Source organism: Equus quagga, chromosome 9, assembly GCF_021613505.1.
Source record: "Equus quagga isolate Etosha38 chromosome 9, UCLA_HA_Equagga_1.0, whole genome shotgun sequence".
Taxonomy (NCBI): Eukaryota; Metazoa; Chordata; class Mammalia; order Perissodactyla; family Equidae; genus Equus; species Equus quagga.
The window spans coordinates 66,620,982-66,638,823 of NC_060275.1; the positions used below are offsets into that span (position 1 = coordinate 66,620,982).

Genomic DNA, 17,842 nt, shown 5'->3' on the forward strand with positions numbered 1-17,842 from the left:
GGGGGGGGGGGGGGGGGGGGGGGGGGGGGGGTGGGCAGCACCACTGTGCATTGATGATGGTGTCTCTTGTGTGGCAGGGGAAACAGAGCCTGGTGGGAGAAGGGCCTCAAACTCTCCCAAGTCCCACCCCACTGGGAGTAAACTCCAGACTCCTCCCCGAAACCCAGGTCCTGCCAGCTACCTGCCCATCTCATCTTCCTCCTCCAGGCAGACACTCCCTCCTCTAGCTCTAGGTGTGATCCTGCCTCAGGGCCTTTGCACTTGCTGTTCCCTCTGCCTAGAGCAGTGTTCCCTCAGCCCTCCTTGTGCCTGGCTCTCTCACCCCCTTGAGGTCTCTGATCAACACCCACCTCCTTCCGGAGGTTCCAATTTTGCCCTGTCACCTCCTAGCATACCACCATATTTCTCCTTCCTGACACACCCCCATCAGAAATGATCAGGTTGACTTACTTATCCATTAGGCATCTGAGCTCTGAGAGGCAGGGATGGTGTCCCCGACACCTAGACCTGTGGACACAGTAGATGCTCCGTGATGGCATGACATGAATGAATGAATGATTGGAAGGAGAGTGACTTTGGCCAGAGAGATTAGGGTGGACCTCTTTGAAGAAGTGACATTTAAGCAGAAACCTGAAGGAGGAGGAGAAGGAGCTGGCCGCAGGGAGAGGTGGGCAGCAAGTGCAAAGGTCCTGAGACTGGGATTCACTGAACAAGCTTGAGGGACATCCCCTCTCCAGTCCAGGGAGGGAGGTGGGCAGGCAACATTTCTCCTTGAATAGAGGGCAAACTGAGCCCTGAGAATCACCCTAGGAGTTCATGAGGGCTGAAAGTTCTGGGGCCTGAAGACCTTCTCCCACCCTCCTGTTTGGGTCTTGGATGGGCCACAAAGGCAAGGACTGCACCCCTCGGGAAGGGCCCCAAGCAAGAGAAAATTGGGGACCCGGAGCATGTGAGTGATCTCACTCAGCACTCTAAGGACCTCAATTTCCCCATCTGTGAAATGGGAGAAGAAAGAGGCGGCGTTGCCTTTGAGCAGGTAGCTCAGCAGGTGGCATAGGACACACTCTCCTCGAGTGTTACCTTCCGCAATAATGTGATCCTCATCAAGAGTCCATCTCCCCTGGGAAAGGACAAAGGCTTGGGGAGGGTAAGCAACTTGCTGAAGTTGTCAAAGTCCACCTCTGGGGGACACTGAGGATGGCATGGTGGACCTGGCCCAGGCCTCTGGGGATCACGGTCTGGAGAGGATGGTGGAGGGGTCAGGGAGGGCTTCCTGAAGGAAGGGACACTGAGCTGAGACCCAAAGGATGAGGATGAGGGGGAGGAGAACTATTCCAGGTGGCAGGCCCAGCATGTGCAAAGGCCCTGAGGTGGGGCCGTGCTTGGGGTGTGGAAAGCCAGCATGGGTGGAGGGTGGTCAGTAAGCGGGAGAGGAAGGGATGCCTGTGACCCATGTCGAAGGGAAGCATATGCATGTTCTTATGAGAAAGAACCAGAGGGAAATCAGGTGAAATACTGAAGGCAGATGACACACAGTTGAGGTTATAACAGAATTTTATTTTCTTCTTTATGTGTTTCCATTATTTGCAAATTCTCTACAGTGAAGATGTATTACTTGTAAGTAAAGAGGGAGGGAGAACAAATTATAAATACAAATCCCTAAATCTCTGCGGCTTAAAATCTGGGAGGAAATGCACCCAGGGCCAGGCGGGCTGACCTTTTTTGTTTTTAAGATTGACCCCTGAGCTAACAACTGTTGCCAATCTTTTTTTTTTTTTTCTGCTTTATCTCCCCAAATCGCCCTCCGTACATAGTTGTACATCTTAGTTGCGGGTCCTTCTAGTTGTGGCATGTGGGACGCCACCTCAACCAGGCCCGACGAGCAGTGCCATGTCGGCGCCCAGGATCCGAACAGCCGAAACCCTGGGCCGCCGCAGCGGAGCGCGTGAACTTAACCACTCGGCCACGGGCCGGCCCCCCGCGCTGACCTTTACGTCGCCCTCTGTGGCATCTGGTCCCTGGCGGTGAGAAGGGCGAAGTCTCGGTGGAGGTCTAGGAAGGCAGCCAGGAGCTGCGGCAGGCCCCGCGGCAGCGGCACGGCTCCAGGCACGCGGGCAGGGAGGCGCGGGGCCTGCGGAGGCCGGGACGGCTCCCGGGAGGCCCACCCCAGGCCCAGCTCGACCCCCCGGGTGGCCGCCGGCGAGGCCCAGTTCCCCGCCCCCGCGCTCCCCGCCAGGGCGCGGGGCTGCCAGCCTCGAGCAGCCCAGGGGACCTCTGTGCCTGTTTCCCCATCCGCGAAATGGGCACGCTGCTAAATTTGGGTGATAAGATTTATTTAGCCCCAGAAAATGTTCAATGCCCCCAATTTCTAAGATATTTCGGGGAGGTCACAGACACCACCCCTCAACCATAGTTTACCCAAGCACTAGACTAGGCCACAGACGGGAAACTGAGGCCCAGAAGGGGCTGTGACTGGCAAGAAAGGGTCAGAGGCCTCCTTTCCCCTGGGAGAGTCTGGGGGGGGCGGGCCTCAGACTCAGGAGGCGCAGAGACCTGCGGGCGGCGGGGGGTGCAGATTCTGTGCTTTTGTTGCTGTTCTATAAGAGGGAGAACGGGGGCACCGAGCAGGGGGCTCTGAGGTCAGAGAGAACAGGGGCGTGTGCACCGGAAACCGACCAAAGGCGGAAACTGCGGCCGGTGCGCAAGCGCGACCCCCGAATCAGCCTGCGGGGCGCCCCTCCGGCCCCGGAGCACCGGGCCGGCTGCAGCTCTGCCGCGCACTCTCCGACTCAAGGTCCCGCTCTCCCGCAGCGAGCTGCCTGGCGGAAGGGGGGCGCTGTGGGGGCATCTCCTTGAGGCTGAGCCCCACCGCTCAAGCAGGGCCACGCCGAGGCACGGCAGGCACAGGCCTGGCACATATCAGGCCCAATAAATATCTGACAGAGAATGAAAGAATAGTGATGGATGTGGCTCATGAGTGAGCACTGGAGGAGGCCGGCAGGGGACCTGGCAGACGCCCCCTTTCCACGCCAAGGGTGGAAGTCCAGGAAGGAGATCCCAAGGGCTCTGGAAGAGGCTAACCCTAGCCCAGCCCCTCAGAGAGCTCTCTCAGCAGAGTCTGGAGTCAGAGTGGACCCCAGCCAGGGGCCTCCAGTTCCACCCTGAGACCTGCCTGTAACTAAACGCTTGGTTGTCTCTCTCAGGGGGTGGGGAAGGCAAGGCAGGGGCACCCTGGGACCTCTTCCTGGAAAGTCCACCCACCCGCCAGGGGCCATTAGTTGCCAAAGGGCTCAGCCATCACGCCACCCTCATGGTTCTTGCAGGGCTTGCCCTCGGTCCTCTGGTTGTCCAGGAGGAGCCCCCCAGGGTCCAGGCTGGCCTCAGGGGACAGGAGCTCAGTGTCAGGTGACTCTGAGGCCTCCCCATCCAACGCTCCCTCCTCCTCTGCCTCCTTCTCTTCTTCCGCCTCATCCAGAGTCAGCTCAAACTGGAATCTGTCAGGGCTACCCTGCTCAGGGCTGGTGGGATCCATGGGGCTTCGGGGGACCTTGCTCTGGTACCACTCGCGGTTGTCCTCTAGTGTGTCCAGCAGGTCCTGTGCATCTGGGTGTACCAGGTCGGCCCACGTCTCCCACAGTGGGTGGGCAATGTAGTCAATGAAGCCCACCTGTGGGGCAGTACGGGGTTGTGGGGGGAGGAGGCTGTGCCTGGAGTCACCAGGGAACCTAGACCCCGCCCAGCCCCCTGGCCTTTGCCCAGCTTGTTCCCTCTGCCTGGAATGTGGTTTCCCAACTCCTACTCATCCTTCAAAACCCTCTTCAAACAACGTTTCCTCCAGGAAGCCTCCCCTGACTCTTCAGGACTCCCTCAACCCCTAAGTCTCTCCCTCCACCCCAGTCCTCACTCCTCGGGGCTGGATGGATGTGTCCCCCAGACTGGGATCCCCTGGGTGACAAGGGTCCCCCACATCACCCAGGACAGACATTTCCAAACCCCAAGAGTGCAGATCCCTCTCTCTGCAGCCCAGAGACTGCGTCCCAGGCCTGCCTGGTGCAGCCCAGCATACAGTGCACCCTCAGGCCACACCCCTCACTGGCCAGCACCCGCCAGCTCAGCCCTGTCTCCCTCAGACCTGGGACTTCTCCACCGAGGCCGTGTGCTTGTCGCACATGGGGCTGACGTCCAGGCCCGACTCGCGCTCGCGGTCGCCCTGCTGGAAGAACTCGGCCATGATGCGGTCCGTCCACTGGCGGTACAGGGGCAGCGGTTTGGTGGGGTTGCTCAGGTCAGCGCAGTGCACCAGGTTCTGCAAGACCTGGGGAGACGGAGGCCGGGAGAGCTCAGGCCAGGCCGCAGAGGCCTGCGACGCCCCCGCCCGAGGCTGGCACGGCAGACACACCCATCTTACGGGCGGGGACCTGAGGCCCAGGAGGAGAGGGAACGGCTGCTCCATTTCTTCAAGTTTGGCATACAGTCGTCGCCTCATAAATGCAGATAAACGAGAGCCACGGAAGCCGAGGCCAGGCCGCCGGGCCACACACCTGGATGCGGTCGGAGTAGTTGTCGAGCAGCAGGACTCCGAGGCTCGCCACCTTCTTGGTCTCCACCATGGTCTTGAGGTCTGCCAGGAGGCTCATGTGTTTGGACATGTCGGTGGCCAGCACCTGGGGGCAGGCGAGGGCGGATAACAGGTATGAGCGTGGCGCCTGCCCCACCCCTCACGCCTGGCCTCCCAGATGCCACGCCCCGGTGACCCTCAGCCCGCCTCCGAGCCTCGCTGTCCTCCTCTGTGAAATGGGAGGATGCAACGAGGCTGGCTGCAAACCAGCTCCCAAGAGGGGCTGAGAAAACAGTTCCTTCTCCCACGTCCCTACACAGGGGGCTGGGGGAGACAGGGTGTGGGGAGGGAGCTGAAGCCTGGGGGCTGAGGTGAGATGTGCCTGAGGGCAGCAGTGAGGCCCAGCAGAGGATGTGGCCTGTGCAAAGGCCCTGGGGCTGGAGGAGCTGTGGAACACAGAGGGGGTGCTTGTGGCTGGAACAACTGAACGCAGAGGCGACGGAAGGTGATGAGAGTTGGGGCGCCTCCAGGAGGTGTGGGGGGGTTATCCAGAGGGCCACGGGAGCCACGGGTGGCTCCGAAGCCAGGAGGGACCTGACTTGCTGTTCCCCAAACCTCCCTGTGGCTGCCGTGTGGCTGGAAGGACTATTGTCAGCCGTCTGGAGGGAAGGTCGGCCTGAGCTCAGCTGTTTAAACATCAACTTAGCCAGATCTACGTGGTCCCAGACCAGGGATGACCCACACGCGGCCCACAGGCTTCTCTGAGAATCAAAGTCTCAAATCTTCTCCCCAGACCTCCCAACTGCCCCAAACCATGCTCTCACTGGCAGTGCGCACTGCCCAGGGCCCCACTCCGCCTCACCGAACTTTTAGCACCTCTTGACTAGGAGGCTTGGTTTGCTCTGAGCACCCCCCACATGCTGTTCCCTCTGCTGGGAACACTCCTCCCCACCCCCGGCCCGCCTCACTCTGCAGGCCGTGGCTTCAGTGTCCCCTCCTGGGGAAGCCCTCCTGACCTCGCGTGCCCCCCCACGGCTCCCACCCATGTGTCCCTCTCCCCGCAGACCACGAGTCTCGTGAAGGCCGGGAGGGCAAGCACACAACAGGTGCTCAATAAATGAACGAATGAGGCATGAGACCCAAAATTTCCTCTGGTCTCCCGATCTGAAAAATATCAAATGGACAGACTGACGGCTCAGAAAAAGCTGCACCTGAAACCCCAGACACTCACTGTTGCCACTGCTGGCCTGGGACGGCCGGCAGACCTGAGCAGCCTGGCCGAGGGCCGGCCGGGCACCCCCCGGCCCACGTCACAGACCAGGAAGTTCAGGCACAGAGCGGGGACATGCCTAGCTTGGACTGAAGCCCCCGCCAGGCCGAGCGGCCCCCTGCCTCCATCGTCGTGGCCTCACCATGTCGATGACCATCCTGCGCAGACTCAGCCGCTGCTTGGCGCTGAGGTTCTGGAAGATGTCACAGTTCTCTGCTTGCAGCAGCTTGAAGCCCACGGCCAGGTGGTGGTTCTCCAGCACGGAGGCATCGTTGTACATAAGCGCGAGCTCTGAGTCTGTGTGGGAGGGGGAGAGCCTCAAGACCTGCCCGCCCAACGCGCCACACCCAAAGGCAGGTTTTGTGGATTCCTGGCAAACTCATACTCAGGCATTGAAGCCCCAGCGCTAATGCCCTCTCTGCCAGGAAACTCTCTAGGACCCGTCTCCCTCCCTGGCCCTGCCCTGACTCGGCAGGGCTCGGAGCATCTGTGCTTAGCTCTGCCTCCTCGGGACTGGGGCCTCCTTGGGGACTGGGCATGGCAGGAGACAGTGCCTACTGAAGGCTCGTCGAGTGAACGACTGAGTCTGCATCTTACTAGACTCCGGGATCCTCGAATGAGAGGGCTCCACTCTCATCCCCAGCTCTCCAGGGATGGCGGATGATGTACCCAGGAACTGCCTGTTGACTGAGTTTCTTAGATTTCTCAAAAGACCCTGAACTTTAAAATCTCGGTGGGCCCAGGCCAGCTCTGCTGCCTGTGTTATTCTCTCATTTTCTGAGCACCCGAGGGAAGGGATGTCGCAGCCATTTCACAGACAGGGCAGCTGGGCCGGGGCAGGGACGGCCCGAGCACATGAAGGACCGCGGGCAGGGCCCGTCCCCACTCACTGGTGTTAATGAGAAACTGGTTGGAGACGCCCGGATGGTCCACATCGTGGATGGCGCTTGCGAAGATGGCAGCCAGGACTTCCAGGTCTGTGAAAACGGCCTGAGCGGCACAGGGCACGGGAGTGAGGGGCTCTGCGCACCCCGCAGCCCCGGCTGCCCGCCGGCCCGGGCCGTACCTGGAGGGCGGGCGTCGCCAGCAGCACGTGTGTGGACTGGGCCACGTCGGCAGCGTGGAGGCTGTTGTGGTAGGCCACGTCGGCGCGGTAGTGACCCTCCAGCGTGAGCAGGTAGGTGACTAGGGTGTCCGCCGGGATCTGAAATCTCTTGAGCAGGTCCCGTTCCTGGTCCATCACAGGCGCAGTCAGGGCCTTGGGCTCCCCGCAGCAGCACACACCGTTCCTATGCCTTCTCTCCTTCTGAACTCCTATCCAATCTCAAATGCCCCCTTTTCCAGGATGCCCTCCCTGCTCTCCCTCTGAACTCCCTTGGTCTCTATCCTTCCCCTCTGGTCCATCCCTGACCCCACAGAGCAGAAGGTGTCTTTGTCCAGCTGTGTCCTCCAAGACTGGGTCTCTTCAGGGCTGGGCCCAGGGCTGAGGCTTGTTGAAAATGAACTTTTCAACCTAGTGAACTCCTATTCATCCTTCAGTACCTTGCTCAAATTATCCCATTCAGGGGTGTCAGGGAGGATTTGAAGAATGAGTGTCTCCTAAGGTCTTGGGGTAGGAAGACATGAAGGAAACCCCAGGGGTATTGGAAGCCCAGGCCCGGGCACATACCTGAAAGATGCTGAATATAATGGCTGTGAGGGGCCGGTTCCCACTTAGCTCTGCCACCTTGAATACGTCAAGCCCCCACTTGTTGGTGTCTTCCAGTTCCTGAAACGTGAAGAACTGGAGCTTAACTCCAGTCCAACTGCCTGAGACTCTGGACCCTCGACGCCCCCTGCAGTATACAGGCGAGCAAACTGAGGCCCAAGTTGGACATCCAAACAGAGCCAGGAGTCAAACCCGGGTCTCAGGAATCCAGCTGGGGACCCACCTTGGCCAGTTGCCCCTCCTGGTCAGTCTGGATGCCAAAGCGTGGGAAGGTGGCTGCAGAGAGGCTGGCACTGTGGGGGAGCCCACGCAGGCCACTGATCTGGGACATGGGCTTCGGGGGCTCTGTAGGGGTCACCCTGGGCAGCTCCACCTCAGTCTGCTGGTCTGTAGGTGGGGCAGAGTGCAGCTCAGAGATGCTGATTCACTTTCTGGGGTCATCCTGCCTGGCCTCAGGGCCCGGCCCTTGCCAGGCCTCAGGATCAATCCATGCATTTCCTTTTTATCTGGATCAAAGTAAGCTCTGGAGTAAAGTCCCCGTCTGGCCTGTAGCTACCCCTCTCCTCTGTTCATGGCTGGTCTCAGTGACCCCTTCTGCTGGACATGGCCCCTGGGCACCTGGGTCTCACTGTTTTTCCCCAAACAGCCAAATGTCTTTTCCGTCTCCCAAGCTGGAGACCCAGCTGTCTGGCTCCCTCCATCTCATCCTTGGCAAACTTCTACTCATACTTCAAAACCCTAGCTTTAATGTCTCCCTCCTCCTGAAAGTTCCTCCTGTTCCTCCCTCTGGTCTAGCCCCAGCCCATAGGGCTGGGAGTGTCCCTGTCTGGTTCTGTCCTCCTCAGACTGAGGTCTGGAATAGAAGTCTTTCTTTCTCTTCCTTCTTCCTACCTCTATAACGTGGCCCAAGCAGTAACTCGCCACAGCTCACCCAGGAAGGTTCGGGATATGTACTCAGACACCTGGTTCCCAGAGCGGCTGGTTTCGGACAGGTGAGTCAACTCTCGGTTCAGCATCCGCTTGAACTGCAGGGGAAGGCGGGGACAGGGATGATGGGCACTGTGGGCAGAGGCACGTGCTCTCGGCTATCCGGCCCTCCTCACCTTGTTGGATGCCATCTCCCCCACGGAGTGCCGCGTCTGCAGAGTCTCCAGCTGATCCAGACACCAGTCCAGCTCGTCCAGGGTTTCCAAAGCCAGCTTCTGCCCAGGGTCCTCTGGGGGCCGAGCTGGTCAGGGGCCTGCCCCACCCCCACTCAGGGATTCTGCATTCCTCATGCCTCCATCTCTGCATTGGGACCCTGTAGCCCTTCCCAAAAGGGCCACTAGGGACCCCAGGATCTGAGTTGATCTGTCCCCAAGTGGCTGTGTGACCATGGGCAGGTCTCTGCCCCTCTCTGGGCCTGGGCCTCCCCATGTGTAATATGGGCGTGGCAAACTCCATCCCCTAGAGTGTTTTGGGGGGGTTACAATTAGCACAGCCTAAGGACTCCTGGGCTAGAGAGGTCATCATGGAGAAGTTCACAGCTGTCCCGCAGGGGTTTGGGGTTAGGAGCAGGTGCATTACCTGTAGGTGGAGGGGCCTGACTGCCAGACTGCGGCTTCCCGACCGGTGCCTGCCTGCAGGAGAGTCGCCTCAGGACTGGCCTGCCTGGCCCATATGGCCCCGCCCCAAGGCCTCCAGGCGCCGCCCCCATCCTGGCCGCCCCATCCAGCTGCTCCCTTTCCGGCCGGACCCCGCCCCGGCCCACCCACCCTACTTACCCTCCTCGCGCCCTCCGCTCGGCCCCGCCCTTCTCTTCCACAGACTCCGCCTCTCTCCACCGGGCCCCGCCCACCGAGTTCACCGGCCCCGCCCTTCTCTCCCACAGGCCCCGCCCACTGCGTTCACCAGCCCCGCCTTTCTCTCCCACAGGCCCCGCCTCTCTCTGCCGGGCCCGCCCCATCCTCTGCTTACTTGGTAGCCCCGCGGCCTTGCAGGTGGGCAAGGGCCGCAACGTTGCTCCGAACCGTCCGCAGACTGGCAAGGACCTGTCGGGAAGGGGGTGGTCAGCGTTGGAAAGGAACGGTCGGTTCGGCCTCCTTGGCTCACGGGAGGAGAGGGGCGGTGGGCACCTACCTGGGCAAAGGGCGTCACAATCATGTCTTCTCCCTGTCTGCGGGGAGACGGGACATCAGGAAGGGTGGCCAGGAGGAGCCCTCCCGCACGTTCCCATCTTCCAGCTTTCACCCTCACCATGCTCTCATCTCAGCTCCTCCTCCCCTCATGACTCCTCCTCTGGGTGTCCTCCTAGTCTCTGGGCTCCCTCACTCAACTCTCCTTTGAAAGCTTCCACAGCCCCTCTCACCACTCACTCACTATATCCCATCTCACAAATGGAGAACCTGAATCTCAGGGCAGCAGTAGTAAAGGCAGGACAAAAGTTATTGTATTCCCCTTTTTATTCTGGCTACCAGAAAGCTCAAATGAAGGTGTTTGTTCAGTTGATACTAACTGGTCTTAATGTTTCTGGATTGCCACCCAACCCCAGCCTGAAGTCAAGCACAGAGGATCCCCAGATAGCATTCTTGGCATGCTCGACTGAATATGTGAGCTGTCTAGCAAACTTCTGGTTAAACTTCAAAGCCCAGCTTAAATGGCCACTTGAAGATGTGTGCTAAACGGAGGAATAAAGGAAGGAGGAGGGGACGAGATGTCACCCCACCAGCCTCAGACTCACAGGTCGCTGGCCACGGAGGAATTCCAGGACGTGGCCTTGGGCGAGAGTTGGAAGTCACTGTCTGAGCGGTACAGGAAAGACTCCCGCCTCTGGCTATGCTGGGCGGCGACCTGGACGATCCGGCCAAGGCTAGGCCCGGCCTGAGGATCCAGGGGGCTTCTTCCGCTCGAGAGCCCATTTTCCAGGTCAAAGCTGAAGGCGGAGGAGGCGTTGTCAGAGCTGAGGGTGGTGGCCAGCACCCGTCTGTCATGTCCTCCCTGGGGCTGCGTGATGGGCTGAGTAGGAGTAGCGTACCGTTTGTCCACCTGCCCCACCGTCACACCCCTACTCAGAGGCCCTGCGCCCCTCACGTCTCTGTCTCAGCGTCTGGGACTCATCTGGACTCCAGGACGCGAGTTTCAGATCTGTCCCCAAGTGGCTGTGTGACCATGGGCAGGTCGCAGCCTTCCTCGGGACATCAACCACGCCGTCTCTAACATGGGCGTGGTACCTTCCTTCCCTGAGGGCGCTTTTAGGTGTCACAACTCAGCACCTGAGGACGCCGACGAGGCTCCCATATTACAAGAGTGGAAACTGGGGTGCAGGTGGCATGGCAAGATCACGGGGACTGGGAGCGACTTCCTGGGCTCTCCTCTGTGGAGGGGGCCTGCGCCCTGCCGAGGTCGAGCATGCGCCAAGGCTCCTCACACCCGGGGAGGCCCCGCCCCTAGCCAGCTTTGGCCACGCCCAGGACATCTGGTCCCACCCTCAGCTCATAGGGCTCCGCCCCAATCTCGTTGACCACGCCCCCAGCCCGCCTTCGGACCCCCGCTCCCTTGCTTCGCTGTCAGCCTGAACGCTCTGCCTGTTCTCTTCGGCCTGCGAGCCCTTGCACAGGCTGTGCCCTCTGCCCGGCGCACCGTCCTCCTCACAACGCCCGCTGTCCGGGCAAGCCCCGATCCCCGCTCCCAGCGCTCAGCCCTGTCCCTCCCTCCGGCCACACCCTGACTGGGAGAGCAGAATCAACGCCCCTCCCCTTGGGGTCAGAGGTCAGGGAAAGAGTGGGAGGGGGCGTGGAGCAAGAACAGAGGGTGGCGAGGGGAAGTTAGCAACCGCGGAGAGGGGCTGCTTGTGGGTCACGGGCTTTTGAGAAGGGGGCAGGCAGGAGAGGCGGAAACAGGGAGACACCCAAGACTCGGGGCACCCAAGACTGGCGCCAAGCGCCGGTGTCCAGCTGGTCCCCCGCCAGGTCACCCCATTCCAGTCCACGGGCCGGGATCGGGCCTGCCGGAGGACGCCGAGCACGGGATTCGGCCCAGACCGGGGTGAGGGTGGGGGATTCGGCAGGATTCGGTTGTATGGCCGGGTTTGACTAAGTTCTGTCTGATCACACAGGGTTGGGCCTGGTCCAGAAGAATTCGTTCGGGTGAGTTCGGTTGGATTCGGCTACGTCCGATCGCGCTCGGGCAGGCTCGGATTCTTCGGGCCTGTTCGGCTACGTCCGGCCGCGCTAGGTTTTCAAGCAAGTCCGGCTGGCGCTCGTGCCGCGTCGGCCATATTCGGCTTACTCCGGCTTCGTTCGGGTGAACTCGGGCATGTTCGGCTATGTCCGGCTGCTCTCCGCCTGTTCGGGTTTGGCGGCTCCAGGTGAAGCCCCCAGCGGCGGGTGCGTCCCCCCTCCCGCTTCATGTCGTCACCCGGAGAGGCGGGGCTCCTTAACCCTTGCCTGCCCCGGCGTGGGCGCGGTGGCCGGCAGGGAGAAGCTGGTAGGGGCGCGCCAGCGGCGGCGGATACCCCGAACCTGCCCTCCTAGAGGGAGGCCCGGGGGTGACGACCCCCAGCCCGCCCACGCCTCTCCCCAGAGGTTCTAGGTAGCGCACCTGTGGATAACTAGGGAAACTGAGGCCGGGAGAGGCCCCAGAGTGCTGGGTTCGAATCCAAGGAGCGGGTGCGGAGGGAGGAGGGCTGCGCCGGGGTTTTCTCGCCGCGGGGAGGCTGTTTTCCTTCTGCTCTGACCTTAGCTGGGAGCGGCGGGGTCAGGCCGCGGTTCCATGACGCGGGGGCGCGGAGCGAGGTCGCCCGGACTGCGGGACCGCGCGTCCGCCCAAGGGTTGGACAGGTAAGCTGAGGCGCGCGGGCCTCGGAGGGACCCGCCCTCCTCGTGGGCTCCATCAGGGACCACGGTCACCACTGCCCCCTCGACCCCCGCCGCCGGCTGTCACTGGCCCTGTGACCTTGAGGAAGGGACCTCCAGTCTATGCGCTGCCAGGTGCCAGATCATCGAGTGGGTGCGAATGCGGCGCGAACCAAGCGCGCGAGGTGCCAGACGGTCCGCGCGGCGAGCCGCGTCCGAGCCTAGCCTCGCCCCGCGCGGCGCCAGGTCGTCGCTTGGAAGGGCCGGGATTCGAACCCACGGCGCTGGACTGAGTCCCGGGAGGACGCGACCGCGCGGGGCCGCGCTCAGCCTGGGGCCCGCCGCTCGCCCTGTACACCGCGAACACCCCCCGAAGGCCCGCATCAGCCCGGGTCTCCCTCCGTGGACACCGAGGGCTGGGCGTGAGGCCCCGCGCCGGCTCGTCGCTGGCGCCCGGACAGATGGAGGGGAGTGACCACGGGGAGGAGTGACCCTCCCGCCTCCCCTCTCGCCGGGACGCTCAGCCCGCTTGCCCCGGCCGCCGGGGTCAGGAGGAGACGTGAGCCTCAGCCCGTCCTGGACAGGAACAGACCGCATGTGTCCAGGCGGCGGGTGGAGGCAGACAGTCGCAGCTCCGAGAGGCACAGACGGGCCGGGGAGCGAGGTCCCGAGGAAGCAGGCGGACGCAGAGCGCGCGGGCCCTGCCCCCGACCCGGCCGCCCCTGGCCCTGCCCCTGCCGCCCCAGCCCCGGGTCCCGGCGACCCCCGCCAGGCCCCCGCCTCGCTCACCACAGCGGATGGGCCACGGTGAAGCGCCGCTGCAGGCGGATGCTCTGGGTCACCAGGAGCTTCCTGAAGAGCCCGGGGGAGCCGCGCGGGGAGCCCCGGGGGGAGCCGGGCCCGGGGGCCGCGGCGGGCGCGGGGCAGCCCTGCATCGCCGAGATGGCCTGGAGGCTGGACCGCGCGGGCTGCGCGGGACCTTTTCTGGCCGGCCTCGGGGGCGGGGCCGGGGCCGGCCGGGAGGGGGCAGAGGGCGCGCCCGCCCCGCCCCGCCGCCTGAACGCTCTGGGACCTGCCCACCCAGGCGAATGGGGAAACTGAGGCACGGAGCCGTGTGCGTCTCTGCTCCCTCTCTTTGGGGGCGGCCACGTGGGACCCAGAACTCATATCTTACGCCACTTCCCTCTGCCCACAGGCTCTGCGTGAGGGCAGCTTGCCTGGCCGGTGAGGGCAGCTTGCCTGGCCGGTGATTTGGCTGAAAAGAGTGAGATGAGGAAGTGGAAAAGGGAAGTGCCCTCCACGGTGAGAGGTCACCGCGCCGGAGTTTGCCCAGATCCCACACAGTGTTTCAGTCTCCCTCTGTCCATTTTCTAGATGGAGAAACTGAGGCCTGGAGCCACCAAGGGGCTGCCCAGAAACTACAAACCCTTCATCCTTTGCCAGGTGAGGAAACTGAGGCTTGGGGGCAGGCGGTGACAGGACAAGGCTTCACTCCAGGGCAGCGGGGCTGGGACCCAGCTCCCCTCCCCCGGTTCCTACAAGGCCCCGCCTGGCCCCCACACTCTCTGACATTGCCCAGGCCCTGTCTCTGGGTCCCCTCCCCTCTCCTGCTGTCTGTCTCCATCGGACAAACATCCGCACTCCACTCCCGCAGGCCTTCCGTTCTGTGGCGCCTCTATGCCTCCCCCACCCAGGAAGGACCCCACAGGGCCTGGAAAGGGAGGCCAGGCCTCTGGTGGCTGCGGCGCTTCGGGGGTCTGTACCAAGTGCTCTACCCTTGGGACGGGGTGGCCCGCCCCGTTCTACAGAAGAGGAAGCCAAGTCTCAAAGGGTGTCACACTCGGAGGCAGGACCCAGAGCACCCAGTCATGGGCAGAGGCAACGAGGCCCAGAGAGGCTGGGCCTCCCAGCTGAGGCCCCACAGCAGCTTGTGCCCTGGCTGTGAGATGACATCCCCATGCCCTGGGCCTTGCCTCAGGGGACTACACCAGTTTTGGGGTCTCCAGACAAATGACGCTCACATCTGTGGCACTCCTGGGAGAACATACAGTTCCAGACAGTCAGGCCTTCAATAAGCGAGCGTGAGGCGCCCCAGGGAGGAGAGCCTGCCTCTCCCCCACCCGCACTATTGTCCCCATTGTACAGACGAGAAAACAGGGCTCAGAGAAGGGGCCCAGGAGGACAGAGAGTCTCAGGGGTCTGGCTGGGAACTCCCTCCTGCCCGCACGGCTCTGCAACCGGACACCTGTTGGGAACCAGACTCGCTGTCCCTGAGACAAAAATACCATCTGTAGCTGCTGCGGCTGGGCCTAATTATAGCCAGTCCCCAGGGCATAGAGGCCGCAGGCGCAGGCCTGGGGACACGGGCCAGGGTCCCAGGAGCCTGGACACCACCACAGTCCCATGGGGGGGGCTTGTAATGGTCTCACGTCCCCAAGGAGAAACTGAGGCACAGAGATTCAGTCCTTCCCCTGCAGGCACAGACACGAACTGGAAAGTTAAGACTGAAAACATCGATACAGACCGAGCCCATCCTACTCGCCTGGCACTGAGCCAGCATTGTGCATGTAAAAGTTATCTGATTTTCAGAGCAACTTTATAAAGCCAGGACTCTTACACTCATTTTGTGGATGGGGAAACTGAGGCACAGAGAGATGTGTTCTCTTGCCCAAGGTCACACAGCTGTGACTGGTAGGGCCAGGGTCACTCAAGCCTAGGCTGGTGGGCTCCCCAGCCTGTGCCCTCCCACCTAATGCTTAACTGGCGCCCTCGCCTGTGCCATCCCAGAGGCTACTCTGCCGTTAATGTTTATCAATAGTTTCAGGCCGGCCCCAGGGCCGAGTGGTTAAGTTCACGCACTCTGCTTCGGCGGCCCAGGGTTTCACTGGTTCGGATCCTGGGTGCAGACATGGCACCGCTCATCAAGCCATGCTGAGGCGGTGTCCCACATGCCACAACTAGAAGGATCCACAACTAAAAATATTCAACTATGTACTGGGGGGATTGGGGAGAAAAAGGCAGGGGAAAAGAAGTTTAAAAAGTAGTTTTAATATTAATGTTTCATTAATAGATTCAACTTTAAATGTTTCATTAACAGTTTTAACAGTAGAGTGTTATTAATAGCTCTTTGGATGGAGAAATTGAGCCACAGAGCTGAGACAGCATTCGAAGCCTGGCCTGCCTAACCCTGGGAGGCCCCAAACCCGGCCAGGTAAGGGGCCAAGGTGCAAGGAGGGGTGCACACGAGGTCCCCATCCTGACTTTGTCCCTGCACGCTGCGTGACCTGAGGAGGTGCCCGGCAATCTCTAGTGCCCGTTAGCACATCACTGCCTCAATTTCCCCCATGTGAGTCCCTTCTCTGGGAACACACTTTTCTCCTCTGCCACCAGGTGGCCCCAGAGGGACAGGAGGTGGGTGCTGTTATGCCTATTTTACAGATCGGTAGACCAAGGCCTGGAGAGGACGGATGACTTGCCCAAGACCCTGTGGAGAGTCTAGGCAGAGAGAGAAGGGTGGGGGCTGAGCCACAAGTATAGATGCTCGCATGGGTCAGATGTTACCCTCTGCTCCAGAGCCTCCTGTGGCTCCCCATTGCCCTCACGTCCAAATCCACACCTCCCAGGAGGTCCCATGTGGCCTGATCCCTGCTGACCTCCCCCCACCTCTTCTTGGCTCACCTCACTCTGCTCCAGCCTCATGCCCCCTTCTTGCTGTTCCTTGAACCAGCCAGGCTCATTCCCACCCCATGCCCTTGCTAGAAGGCTCTTCCCCTGCTGACTCTTCATTTTTCAGGTCACAGCTGGAGCATCACCCCCTCCAGGAAGCCCTCCCTGACCAGCCAGATAAACGTTCTTGGAGCACCCTCCTCTCACCAGTACACTTTCACATTTACTGTCATGATTATTTGATCTGCATCTGTCTCACCCACCAGCCCCTTGAGGGCAAGAGCAAGTCTGCCTTGCTCCCAGCTGTGACCTTAGTACCTGGCACTCAGAAAGTGCCCAATAAATGCTTGTGAAATGAATAGAGAATCTCTCCTCCCACCTTCCAGCCACATTGATCTGCGTTTAGCACCTCATGCACCTGGTCCCCTTGAGTCTGAAGCTTTGCACATTCTTTTCCTTCTATTTGGCATACCCTTCCCTGCACCCCCCTGACTAACTTCCTCCTTCAGGTTAAGCTTACATGCCACCTCTTCCAAGCAGCCCTCCCTCACCCCGTACCCCCCAAAGTTGGGTCAGAAGCCACCTCTGGGCTCCCACGGTGCCCTGATCTCTCCCCACACAGCACAGATCTCTGTGCTTTTCCCACCTGGTATAAGTATCTCCACCATCAGCCTACGAGCACCTGCTTGCCCATGGCTGTGTCCCCAGTACGGGGCCTGGCACACAGTAGGTGCTTAATATATGCTTGCTGAACTAGATGCTAGGACCTGCCCAGACCCACGTGATCTGCCTGGGTGGTGGGGAGGAGAACCATGGCTGAGGACTGCTCCAGCACAGAAAGCTCATGACAAAATGCAAAAAGTACGGATCTGTGTTTGCATCTCACTGACGACTCAGAGGCTCAGGGAAGCACTGGCACTTGCCACTTGCTCGGGGCACGTGGCAGGCAGGTTGGCCTCGAACCCAGCTTCCCTGAGGGCTGAGCGCCTCCCCCATGTCCGCGTGTATATGTACGGGCAGGACACGCACACACACGTGCACGCTGTGCTCACAGGGACTCAATCTATCACTCCTGCCTTCCAGAGCCACGTGGGGTCTCCCCCCAGATGGGCCCAAACCAAGTCTCTGTTTGTTCTTTCTGAGTGATGGAAAATCATGAGTCACCCGGGGGGGAGGCAGGAGGAGCTGAGGGCTGGGGGTCAAGAGGCCTGCCGGGTCACCTGGGAACAGCTCCAAGCCCTGCAGGCCATGGGCCCATCTACCCCAGACACCGCCCCAGGCTGGAGGACCAGGCTGGGGGCGTTAGGCCAGGCTTGTCAATCAAGTAAGAAGCCAGTGGCCCCAGGAGGTCCGTGGACTAAAGTGGGAGAAAATCAAGATCCAGAGAGGAAAGCGACTTGCCTGAAGTCACCCAGCCTGGCCTCAAACCCAGGACTCTAGGTCTGGCTTGCTGTGGCTCCTCCTCCCATCCAAGGAGGGCCTGAGGCTCCTGGACCCTGCTCCTGGCCCAGCAGTTGGAGACTGCCACCCCAGGCTCCTGTTTCTCTGGTGTCTGTCTCATCACACCCCTCCCCACCCCCCCTCGTTGATATGAAACAGGAGAAGCAGCTCCTGCCCGCTTCCCCACCCACCCTTTCTTATGTGGAAGAAACATCCTTTGCTCAGGCTCCCCAAGAGGCTTCCCCTCCTCTGGCAGGGGACAGGGGGTGGGGCGAGGGGAGGTGGCAGGACATAAAGAAGGCTCCTCCCCCACTGCCAGGGACAGCCCTCTCTGGCCCTCTCACACACTCACCCCAAGGTCCTCTCAG

The 17,842-nt window shown here is 61.2% G+C and overlaps 1 protein-coding gene and 1 long non-coding RNA gene across 4 annotated transcripts; one reads left to right on the plus strand and one right to left on the minus strand.

Moving 5' to 3' along the window:
- Positions 1–1,862: 1,862 nt before the first annotated feature.
- On the minus strand, positions 1,863–13,469 carry PDE4C (phosphodiesterase 4C). Of its 2 annotated transcripts, XM_046672451.1 has the most exons (15): positions 13,158–13,469; positions 10,256–10,447; positions 9,655–9,691; positions 9,493–9,566; positions 9,103–9,155; positions 8,640–8,752; positions 8,468–8,561; positions 7,760–7,923; positions 7,498–7,596; positions 6,895–7,059; positions 6,719–6,818; positions 5,971–6,125; positions 4,542–4,664; positions 4,133–4,315; positions 1,863–3,667 (listed from the first exon to the last, which is right to left on the minus strand). In XM_046672451.1, exons 1-15 carry the CDS (start codon positions 13,301–13,303, stop codon positions 3,275–3,277), a joined length of 2,091 nt encoding a protein of 696 aa, XP_046528407.1. In that variant the 5' UTR covers positions 13,304–13,469; the 3' UTR covers positions 1,863–3,274. The 2 variants fall into 2 exon arrangements, with proteins under 2 accessions (XP_046528407.1, XP_046528408.1); XM_046672452.1 differs by lacking the exon at positions 13,158–13,469 and having other exon boundaries at positions 9,655–9,687; positions 10,256–10,376.
- Positions 11,915–16,387, plus strand: LOC124245183 (uncharacterized). 2 transcript variants are annotated; one of them, XR_006890211.1, is made up of 4 exons: positions 11,915–12,353; positions 13,564–13,811; positions 15,466–15,579; positions 16,162–16,387. It is a non-coding gene; the product is annotated as an uncharacterized LOC124245183 (long non-coding RNA). The 2 variants fall into 2 exon arrangements; XR_006890210.1 differs by having other exon boundaries at positions 13,743–13,811.
- The last annotated feature ends 1,455 nt before the right edge of the window (positions 16,388–17,842 follow it).